This window comes from Leuresthes tenuis, unplaced genomic scaffold (assembly GCF_036924035.1).
Source record: "Leuresthes tenuis unplaced genomic scaffold, fLeuTen1.0.hap1 SCAF_14, whole genome shotgun sequence".
Lineage (NCBI taxonomy): Eukaryota > Metazoa > Chordata > Actinopteri > Atheriniformes > Atherinopsidae > Leuresthes > Leuresthes tenuis.
In genome coordinates, this window is record NW_027325368.1 from 24,609,449 (window position 1) to 24,621,580 (window position 12,132).

The 12,132-nt window shown below is 38.6% G+C and overlaps 1 protein-coding gene across 1 annotated transcript; it reads right to left on the reverse strand.

Moving 5' to 3' along the window:
• Positions 1-61: 61 nt before the first annotated feature.
• Positions 62-11,853, reverse strand: LOC140268419 (probable flap endonuclease 1 homolog). Its single transcript, XM_072363263.1, has 11 exons — positions 11,594-11,853; positions 7,711-7,777; positions 7,376-7,478; positions 7,129-7,183; positions 6,947-7,008; positions 6,712-6,848; positions 3,783-3,843; positions 3,539-3,670; positions 3,300-3,445; positions 3,056-3,200; positions 62-884 (listed from the first exon to the last, which is right to left on the reverse strand). The coding sequence occupies exons 1-11, from the start codon at positions 11,673-11,675 to the stop codon at positions 828-830; spliced, it is 1,047 nt and encodes a 348-aa protein (XP_072219364.1). The 5' UTR covers positions 11,676-11,853; the 3' UTR covers positions 62-827.
• Positions 11,854-12,132: the final 279 nt, after the last annotated feature.

A 12,132-nucleotide genomic window follows, 5' to 3' on the forward strand; every position in this document is an offset into this window, starting at 1 on the left:
ATATAAAAAACACGGCTCTTTTACATTTTGGATTTAATCACGAGAACACCACACAACCAAATAGACTCAAATGTTATTTATAATTTAAAAATAGAAACCATATAATGTATTCTCCAGTCACAATTCTTTTTTTTTATACATAAAAAAAAAACATTTCCAAAGGAATTAGTTGTCTCACTTTCAGACATAAAACCACTTTACTACATGTTTTAAAATTCAAGTCTTTGGCCTCTGCCTTGGCTCCCTTTACACAACAGGTGCTCATTGAATATCTAGTGAAGAGACATACTCTGTCTCCAGTTTTGGCTTGAGGAAAGGCCTCCCTGACAATGATCACACTGTTCTCTTTCATAGTCGTCCACCTCCTGCTCTGCTCATCTTGGTGGGTTTTCAGGAAACTGCTTGATGCATTGAGGAGCTGCTCAGTGAATTGTATTGTCATGAACTCTGCTCCTTCGACTACATTGCATTATTGTGTGATTGGTGGCTGCTGGTGCTGATGCAGAGACCAAAGGCTTGCAATCGATGTTTTGCATGATGCTTACTTTGGATTCTTCCAAATAAGGTCATAACTAAGGTCCTTGTAAAAGCTGAACTATTATCCAACAAATTAAACATATGCCTCTAAAGCGGCCAGAATTAAAAAATAATTAGTGACACCAAAAAAAACCATCCAAACTAATATTGAGAATGTAGCACAATGATTTTGTACAAATAACATTATCTTGCAGTTATTATTCAAGGTCTAGATCACAAATTTGACAAACTGTCAACTGATACATTAATAATATTCAAATATCTACACAGGGAGACAGATGACAGCAGGTTTATTTTGATTTGTGTTTCTTGTTGTTGTCACCTGATGAGGATGTAGATTCCACAGGCTATAGGAAAACAGAGATAACAAATGTTTAGACAAATGCACATGACTGGTGTCAAACAACAGAAAGATTGATCTTATTGGGGGAAAGAAAATGTGTCTTAGTTCAATTCTATTTTTACACCTTTGCGACACAAGGAGAAATTTTACCAGGTTGTAAAATCATGGTAATTGTGTCACTGTGTTATAATTTATTTAACAGTGTGTGAAAAACTACACACCATGATTCAACAGTTTGTAGAACCACCTTAAGCCGGTGAAGTAATCATTTTCTGTATGATGTATCAGTCTCTCACATCGTGGGAATGATGGACTTCAAATAGTTTGGAAATGACTTTTTTGACCCTTCCCAGATTGACGAGCAGCAACAAATGCTTCTCTAAGGTCATTGCTAAGGTCTTTCCTTCTTGGCATTCTGTCAACACACACCTGAATGCTCCAGACCAGAAAACTGGCAAAACTTCTGTTTTCACAGAGGTGCTCACACTCACTGGTGGTCAATTAATCAAGTGCATTTGATTAGCAGCTCCTGGATGCTACTTACCCCTTTAATTCTTATGGAAGCACTTAAGGTTGGACTTAGCTGCTCACACACTGCTTCTGCATGTGGCTTAGTTTTTTGTTAAATAATAGCATTATGTTATGTTATATGCCCAGCCACTGGGGAGCACGAGCCAGTGTATTTCTAGTACCGGTCCCAAGCCTGGATAAATGGTGAGGGTTGCGCCAGGAAGGGCATCCAGCGTAAAACATGTGCCAAGTCAATGATGCGAGATCGACTCGCTGTGGTGACCCCTGATAACGGGAGAGGCCGAAAGAAGATGAAGAATAGTATTATGTTATATGTTGTTCATCTGAGGTAGTATTCGTTCATTTTTAAGACCTGGGCCTGTAACCCGAAGCAGGATTTGTGGCTTATCAAGGTAACTTTAAGTTCAGCTGTGGAGTTTTCAGTATCACGAAGCTGGTCACTTCTTGTCACTCCTTACAGGGGTGTATCAATATGGCATCTTATGCTGGAAACCTAACCTGCTCCAGAACAGGTTAGGTTGCATGTAAAAGCACCGCCTCCAGACCAGTCACTTCTCTCTTAGAAAAAATAAAAAAGATATCAGTAGGTGGACAGCGAGAGAGCCTCTCTCCAAATGCGAATACATTCAAAGACCGACTATACTAGGACTTTCACCCAGAAGCGTTTATAAGAGACGTGTCAGCCAAAGGGAATGCTTATGGAGCCTTAAACAGAGACTGATTACTCTGAGGCTCATTTTCGTTGACTTTTAAAGATTTTATTCTTTTCAAACCTGAATCATTTATGAGATTTACTTGTCTTTTATTCATACAGGATATGCTCAGTGTGTCAAATTTGAAAAATTGCATCAAATGATGTCTGTGCATTCAGATTCACATCCACATATGTCTTATAAAGTGTTTTAAAACTAGTAAAAATCACTTGGCAACTAAAACCTTTTGTTCAGCATTTTTGAACCTGGATGACAGAAATACCACTAACTAGTTTGAAATGTTTTTATGTTTGTTCATTTGGCCTATGTGAAGCAAAGAGTATTTTAAAGAGCCTGTTTTTTATCAGCAGAATAAAACTAAAATTTTGAATTACATTAAATAATAAAACACGAGATCATAAATCTATCAGATCAACATGCTTTGATCAAGTGGCAGTTATATTGATGATAGTGATATTAATTTAAGGCAATGTCAGCATCATTTTTTCATTTGCCATCTTTCCGTCCCGATTTGGCAGCAGCAGCTGTGTTACTTTTCAGTGAGCTAGAATCAAATTGCGATTTGTCAGCTGATGACTGTTCCACTCATTTGACATGAGCGCACGCATATCTGGAGTTGGAAAAGCTGGGTTGACTTACTGAGTCAATAACCAGCACTGTAGAACAATTTAGCGTGAGTTCCATTCTCAGGATTAGCCAGAGCACCCGAAGATACCCTGAATGTGTTGAACCTGCTTCGTAGAGAAGGATCAAATTATTCTTTTCATGTCCGGATACGTAAAATCTTAGAGTTAAAAGACGCTGTAATTTCTTTGCACGTGCATTTGCACACAATTTTATCATTAAGGCAGTTGTGACTAAATTAAATAAGCTTTAAAAATGCACACAACTAAAACTTATTTTTGTTGTAGATTTTTTTCACTTGGCTCACATGTGCTCTCTTCCTGGTAACTCTAAAGAATTCCTCCATGTGGGTCTGCCTGTTGTGCCCGGCTGCCTTCTCTTTTTCCTTTTCCTCCCGCTTAATTTCTTGCTTTTCACGAAACTTTGCCATGCGATGACGGATTCTTTCTTCTCTAAAACCATACAAGCACAAATTAATTCTGCAGTCATTAACATTTCAAAGTCCAACAACATTTTAAAAGGAAAAGGAGAAGCAAATGATGAGTACATACTTGGTGTGTTTGACATGACAGAGGAACCTCACCACGGCCTCTTCATCTGGCTCTTTCCAGACGAGTTTAGGAACTGGGCTTTGAGGTGCGTCCAAGAATATCTTCCTTGCTTCTTTGTATTTCCAGGAATGTGGTACAGGATGGGTCTGAAGGAAAAAAATATTTTTTCACTCATTAGATCTTATAGTTTTGTTTGAAATACAGCACAACAATGGCCTTTAGCTGCATGTAAGTAATACCTGTTTATTGATATGCAAAACCACATTCTCAATGGTACGGTGCTTCTGGATCAATGTCAGAGCTTTCTTTGGACCCAAACCAGGTATCTTGTCACAGTAGTCACAACCCAGCAAAATGCAGAAGTCGACAAACTGAATAATTATAGCAAAGTGTTTCTTTGTCAAGATTCCATATAGATTGATGTTATTGTGATATAAGAAACTGTTGCTTTCAAATGCATATGAATGAGGGTTTCATTCTTACCTCCTCATGACTAATTTGGAGTTTCTCCAACAGCTTGGGTAGGGAATATTCAACTACTTCACTGCAGAAAAAAGCATGGAATCCAGATCAGATCAGCACAGAACTCTCCCAGAGGCATTCGTCAAATAAAGCAATTAATTGGCCTTTTGTAAATAATGCTGCACAGCACTCGCATAAGAGAGATATGGTGTCAGCCAGCTGGTCTATCAGCCAAATATCTAGAGTTTCACTGTGAGGTGAAGCTTTAAAATTAAATTGATCTCCATCCAGACTAGCATTGAAACAGGAAATCGTAAATAATTGCAGTTCATAGTAACAAGTGTACACTGGGCATGTGTATGCCTGTGTAAACAGGAAGCAGAGAGTTGGCTGCTTAGTTGTATAAAAGGGTAAAACATTGAGGAAGGACAGCAATAGTAAAAACTCAAGACCATATATATCTTTGCCTTGATACATTCTATGTATTAAAATGTTAAAAAAGCTGCCAATAATCCTGATCTTGCCGATAAATAATCTGCTAATGCCTGTAGATTATTTTTGTCCGACAGGCTGCTGCTGTGACCTGCTAGATAAAATATAAAAAGCAAAGTGCGTCTTCTTTTCTTTGGAGCATTACTGTAGGGTTACTGTAGTTTAAAATAGCTTTGTGGGAAGCCACCAGCGGACTGGACATACTCTGATTTCAGGATTCCTAGCTTCGTCTCCTAAAAATATAACAATATCACTACAAGAGAGCAACCTATGTCAAAAGCAGTAATTTTCTGAAATCACTAGTTACACAATGGACACTTGTCTAAAAGACACAAGTCTACTGACAGAACTCGTAAACCTACCCTGAATTTCTCAGATTTTAAATTTTGAAGCTTCAACAACAGTATTTACCTATGAAACTGCTGAGATGTAATAAATAATGTGGGCAATCTTCAGCTGCAAAGTAAAACAACATTTATTTGAAACAAATAAGGTTCAGGTTGTTATCATAATTGTCCGACAACATTTTGAGAAACAATTTCAACTGAAGCTTTGCTTAAGGACAAGTTTCCATCTGAGGTCTCATGGGAGATAAGCTGTGGCAAGAACAAAACAAACTGTAGTGTGAACAGAGAGAGCAGCTCTGGGAAGAGTGGAATATACAATGCATGGTGGTTTGTGTTTGCATTTTTCCAAGTCATGGTAAAAAAATATCATATCACACTTTCACAGACTACCCGCAGATGACTGTGATATGCTGAAGTTGAAATTGTGCTTCAAATGGATAAAAACGTCCCTATAATTTAATTCCTGCTGACTGAGGGCAAATCGAGTATATGGCTGTAAAATGTTGTAACTGGGACAGTCAGTCTATAATGAGAAATCCTTGAAATTCTCTGCCTGATTTTCGGTACATACACTGGGACGCAATTTGAAAATCTCACACAGGGAACATTAAATCTGGAACATTGCTGCAGGGTAGCTTATAGGTGGGAGTTTTTTTTTTTTAATGCGCTTTAGAACATAACTACAATAAAGCATTCTGAAGATAGCAGCTAATTTCCATAATTATTGTTTTGTTTCCAGAATCACCTTGTTCCCATCTGCTCACTGAAACATTCTGCAACCATGCAACACAGATTTTGGCCCGGCTGCCATTCATTAAAAATAAACACTCTATTTTTGGACCAAGAGTAAATTAATGCATGGAACCATGTTGCACTGCCATGATACTACAGTAGCTCAGAAGGGGCAAACCAAACAGCCTAAAGTAGTGCTTTCATGTTTTGCACTGATACTGTTGTTTTCCCAACATGCTTGGAATTTAAGGATGTAGTCAGACATCACTACAGCTCACACGCTGATCCCCTGAATGCAAAAAGTAACACCAGATGGAAATCTGTGGCATCATCAATTGCTTTTGGGACCCATCAATGCTGCGCTGTTCTAAAACCAATGAGAAATGTTTTTTTCTTTAAATTGATGGGAGGTTTTTTTTTTAATTATTTATGGGCACTTTTCTGCACACTGAACTCTTGTCTAAAGAAAAGCCTTACAAAGGACGAATGGAAATCTATGAGGCTCAACTTTTAATGTTCGGCTCAACTTTCCAGTAATAGTTGCAGACAGAGCCTGCAGATGGAGCAGTAACAGTGAAGGAGAAGGGATTACAATGTTGGTTAACAGATGTGAATCCTGGATACGCACTGAGAAGGAGCAACTCTGCATCGTAAATGTTAGGCTGTTGGCTCTGGGTTCCTGTTCATGTTGTCAGCAGAGGGAGTTCACCTGTGTTACCTGCCAAAGCTGAGTGTGACATTATCAGCTAAGTGGTTGCCAAGCCACAAAACACCTCAATCTATTTATGGTGATTTCGGAACATTTCAACTCCACCTCTTTCTGCTACACTTTCTATATGTTCATCAGCCAATATTTATTTTATTCTATTTTGTTGTTCATTTGTAAAAAAAAGAAAAGAAAATAATTGATCTTTAATAATCATTTATACTGCAGCAATATAATTTTCCTTTGAGGATTATTAAAGTATTATTGAAAATATTTTAATTTGTCTTTACACTGTGACTTTGTCTTTGTTACAAGAATGTGGTCACATGCTTCCCAGACCACGTTCAAATATGGTCTGAGTGAATGAGATCTTAATGCATCCTGAGTGCTTTTACACCTTCACCTAACATGGTTCACATGTAATCGGATCAGCCTGGACTAATGTTAATACCATATGCAAACAAACTCTTTAGCTCAGACGAAGTAGCTCAGGAAAGTTGTCCACTTTAACATTTTCATGGTATGCAGACTGTTTGTCAAAAAGGGATTGCACACATCTGAACCATGCGGAGGAGATTTGCCAGCATCAATGTAAACCATGCTGGTGAATGGATTATTTAAAGGAAACACCAACACACTACTCTGACCGACACAAGACCTCCTCATTTCCTACCTGTCCCTTTTGGCATTTAGCTGGCGAATAAGAATATTAGCTCCAAAGGGCAACGTGTCCATGTCCTCTGAAGCCACTGCATCAACAGCTTTCTTTTTCACCAGGTGGGCACACAGTGCCTCAGCATCCCCTGGAGCCTGATAGATGAATAAAGACAGATTTAAAAAATCAATGGCATGAAGTGGGGTAAGAAATAGAAGATTGTGAAGGTATAAAATATGTTAACAGGTTGTACCTGAATGACAGGTACACCCAGATGCTTTAGGAGCTCAAGACAATCCTTCGTCTGGGAGGATGCTGCAGTGAACACAGAAAACTCAAGCTTAATTTGAGAATCTTGAGAAAATTTCTATCTCTCAGGAATATAATGCATTCAAAAACTACTATGAAACCTTTAAACACATTCTACAGCTATACCTGTGCCTGTACATCTGGGGGGATTCCAACCAGCTGCCTCAGCTCGCTTCTCAAGCTGCAGGAAGATGTGTTACATTGTTTGAGATTTCTCCTCTATTTGTCTCATGCAATTACACCAGTTGCACAGACACGATAAGCTAAACAGGAAAAGATTGTCTGTCTGACAGACAAATGTCTAAAAAGCAATACAAGAAGACACTGTTTGCTAACAAGATGAGTCAAAAAATATTTGTCAAGATTTTCTTACAACAGGTGTTTTTTCCACAGGAGGCTTTCCATCAAATACAAAGACTGGCTTTATGTCATGTTCCAGGAAGGTGAGTGTGCGGAAGAAGAGACCAGTCAGCGGACTACAGAGAGGAAATCAAGGACATTTCACTCAAATATTCTGAATGAGAAAAGGAAACCTCCATGTACTCTTTAACATTTATATCATTTTTGTGACATGGCATGATAAAGACGTCAAAGACCCAGTGTGCTATTATGCAGTCTAACAATACAAAGTTAGCTTTTAATGGTCGAGAAACTTTTGCTCAGTATAGCAAGACAGAATTGGTCTGTAGTAATCATACTCACACTCACCTCAGAGTGGGTGTTGCTGCTCGGAACTGGTTCACAACAACGGAGGTATCCAGTGCAATGATTTTTCCTGTGGATAGATAAACCTGCAGCTTCATGAAAAAGAAATTACACAATGGCTTTTAATTTACCCACAGTTTGATAGAGGCACAATTTAACCGATTTCTATTCAAGGGTAGGAAAAAGGTTACAAGTATAGTTTTATTTCTTCAGTTTCCAGAGGAAAATATTCAGTGTGCATCACTGCATTGCTATATATAGAGAGTTCTGATGAGAACTAACAGGAGAGATCATTGATTAAAATTCTTCTCCTCACATATAAAGCTCTTAATGACCAAGCTCTGTCATACTTTAAAGATCGCATAGTTGGATATTTTCCCAACAGAGCACTTTGCTTTTAGACTGCAGGTTTACTTGTGGATCCCAGAGTTTATAAAAGTAGAATCGGAGGCAGAGCCTTAAGTTATCAGACCCCTCTCCGTGGAACCAGCTGCCAGTATATGTCCAGGAATCTACCTTTAAGTATAGGCTTGAAACTTTCCTTTTTGACAAAGCTTATAGTTCAGGATGGCTCAGGTGACCCTGAAACATCTCATAGTTATGCTGTTATAGGCCTAGATTGCTGAGGTACCTCCCATGATGCACCTCTTCTCACTCTGCTCTCTTTTTTCTCCATGTACATATGATATTATTATTGTCATTAACTTGTGTTTCTCTTTCACAGCAGTTTTCCCTGGGTTGGTGTTATGGTGTTTGTTGTCCACTGTTTTCTGAGCTCTCAACCCTCAGCTGTATCTTTGAAGTGCCTTGAGATGATGTTTGTTGTGACTTGATGCGCTATAAACACAACTGAATAATGTTGTTATCCTTAATTCTCCTGGCATTTCATTTCTTCATTTACTTTTTTGCAGTAAACAAGTTTAGACTAGTTAACATACTAAATAATGTAATTCACTAACTTTGAAACTTGATGTAAAAATGTGGTGTTTTTTGAGAAAAAAAATACATTCAAGCATTGATTTATCACACGGGGTATTGCACAAAACTAGAATAAAGAAATCCAGGATAATTGAGCAAGCCCAGCTTGACCGCATTCTGGCTTAACTGGTTGCACGTTTGCCGAGCCAGGACGAAAATGCGTGGCTATGTTAAGCCAGGTGAAGATAGTTGGAAGATAGAAGATAGAAGAAGATAGTTGGAAGATAGAAGATAGTTGGGCGTGTTCACGGCATACTTAAATAGACCTCGCGATCGCTCACAGAATCACCGATGGGAACATGGATAAAAGTCACGCTTCATACTTCACCGCCACAGAACAACAGCTCCTGTTTTATGAAGAGGTGAAAGATACAAATGCAATACAAATACCATAATTAAAGAACGTGAGAAAGCCTGGCAGACAATAGCGGACCAGCTTAATGCGCAAGTAGCCCAAAACTGTACACTCCACTGGAATTGTCAAAATTAGGCAACAATTAAAGGACTAAAGGAGTTACTTTTCAAGTCCACTAATCAACTGTTGTTACACGTTACTTTAAAAGTGGCAAGTAGAGATGCATGTTACTCAGGAAACGTAGAGTATTATTAAAGTCCTGTATTTTTAAACCTAGACCTTATTTCTGGCATTAAAATACGTTTATCTACTCACCGAGAACAGTTTGGCAAAAGTCGGCGTCCATCAGAAGCAATTTACATAACTCGCGATCAGCGTATATCCATATAACGGAGTGAACAGGGCAGGAACGATGCAGCCTCTAAATAAGGCATTATCTGTCTTTATTTCACCAATACTTTAAGAAGAATGAATTAACGAACATGTACTATAGCTCTGTTAGCTCATAGGTGCTGTTATGTGGCTACTTGCAGCTATAGGAGAGCTAACGGAGGGATTTCTACACAGGTACTCTGCTGGGACCACTTCATCCACCGATACGCCGAGCGTAAGTTTTCTAAATAGCTCACGAAGGACGCCGACTTTCGCCAAACTGTTCTTGATGAGTAGATCAACGTATTTCATGCCAGAAATAAGGTCTAGGTTTAAAAATACCGGAGTTCCCATTTAAGTGCAAATAATTATCCACAATGTGTGTCATTGAATCTATTTTTATCGTTACCTTTTGAGCCATTTTATCTTTCTATCCTTCATAATTTTGCCTCAATTTGTATGGCCATAAAATGACCTGGTAGCAAGTTAAAATTAAATATAAGAGCATTTTGCAGAAGATGATCCGGTTCATACATTGTATTGAAATCACAGGCTTATGTCCTGTGAAATCTTGATTTACTTCTTTCTTAGGCCTGCAATGTTATGCATTACTGCACACACAGCAATAACATCACAGGCCCTGTCCGGGTGAAACCCTCAGGTGGTGCAGGCACTGAAACCCAGATTTTAGAAGGCCGAAGGTCATCTCGATTCAAGCCCCTGTTTTGTTGTGTGCATGATTGTAGGCCCGCTGTGATGGGGTTTGGGGGTCCGCAAGGGGAGTCAAGAGGAATGACCTTTAATGTGTGTGCAATCCACTGCACCAATGATGTTAGGGGAAATCTGTAACAAAAATAGTGAGCATCCAACTATGACTGATCAAATTAGAAACTAATAGTTGCACAATGAAATTGAGGTTACCTGCAATCTTGTTAAACTCCTCCTTGATGTAGAGGGGTCTTCTGTGGCCAGGGAAGGGGATGAATATGTTGCTAAATGACTTCAGTGCCAGACAAACATGTCTTATTGTGCAGCAAACGGTTCCTTTATTGAGGTTATCTGCATCCCCAACAGAATAAAGGAAGTTCCCACTTGCAAACCATCTCAATGTAACACAGACTATCTGTGGTACAGTGAGAGCATGGCTTTGCGCGGTCCGGTGCTGTATTTTTGGATCCAGCAGCCTACATAAATATCTTAGTCCATCACCTGAGAATCTGTATCTCTCAATGAGATACAGAGATACATCTCCAAAGGCCAATGGGTCTGACCTGTCCTGGAAGACTCTTTCATGCCTAAATGCTAGTCTGAGGATTAGGGCTTCCTCATCCAGTACATCCTCCAAAGGTCAATGGGAGGAATAACTATAATTCCTGCTATAATCTCAATTACTGCAAAAAACATATTTATAAAACCTCTGACAGCAATTTGACAAGCAGTATTCATTAGCATAGCAATATAATACTTGGCCTTAGTAATAATACTACCACTTGAATCAATATAAAAAGACAATACAATTACAAACAGCCAGCAGATCTAAATTAAATGAGAAATGATTATGTATGTAATATTTTAATGCAGGATAATTAAAATGATGCAACACACTTAGAAAGACCATGGACATGCTGTAAAACATTAATTCCTCACAGGACTGACGGTGGAAATACAGGTGAATCACTAGGATTAATCTTAGTCTGGCTGTTAGCCTGGTCTGGAGCAGGCTAGCTGCAGATAATAAATCACCATAGTAACTTGACCGGGTTAAGTTTGAGCTGCTTTCATGCAACCGATCTGAGGCTAAACTCAACCAGGATAACCAACATTTCCCGGCTTAATCCCATACCTTGGTTTTGTGCAGTACCCCAACGGTTACTCATTTTCAAATTAAGCTATGTTGATGTTTTGATTGAGTTTGTAGAAGTTTTTAGAAATGTAAAGTAGCCAGAAATTTAAATGTTAAAATTGCCAGTGGTTAGCGCGGTGTTTTACCGTTGTAACCACATTTTTACCGTTCACTCTTCCAGTACAATTCATCAGCCTGATAATACTTTCGAGATGCTTTGAGCAAAGCTAATAGCCAGGAGACTCCATGCTAACGTTAGCGGCTAGCAGCAACTTCTTTTACACAAAGGTCGAACACAAAATAGAACCAAGAACATGGCGCGTGAGCAGGTTTGTTACCTGTGTAGTCACTGATGTCCTTATGAGAAATGGCATCGCGAGCAACTGACCGGATCAAATCAGTGAGTTTAGTAATCCCCATTGTAGCGGTTTTCCAGATTTATTGATACTTCCGGATTAAGACGAGAAAGAAAAGGAAAAGTAGTGTCATGTCGGTTCCTAAAATAACATATGATTGATCCTATTGTGAGGAGACACAGAGGAGCTTTAATGTAACCATTCCTTTCTAAAGCTAAATCCACCTTTTTCCTGGTCTTGCAAACACAATGCAGCGGTTGGGGTCAGTAGTGTACAAATGACACAAGTCTGCAGTGATTGAACATACATAATTTATTACAGCAAAATATTTACAGACAATTAATGTATTTATATATTACAAAAAATATATTTAACTTAGAACTCCAGCTTAAAATTATACATGCAGGTGGTGCTTTGCATAAAAAAGATCACTGCAGCACTTTTCTAATGCTTCTATATCACACGTGAGAAATAAACCTGCATGAAGTAGATATTAAATACCTTATTTTAAATTAATGATC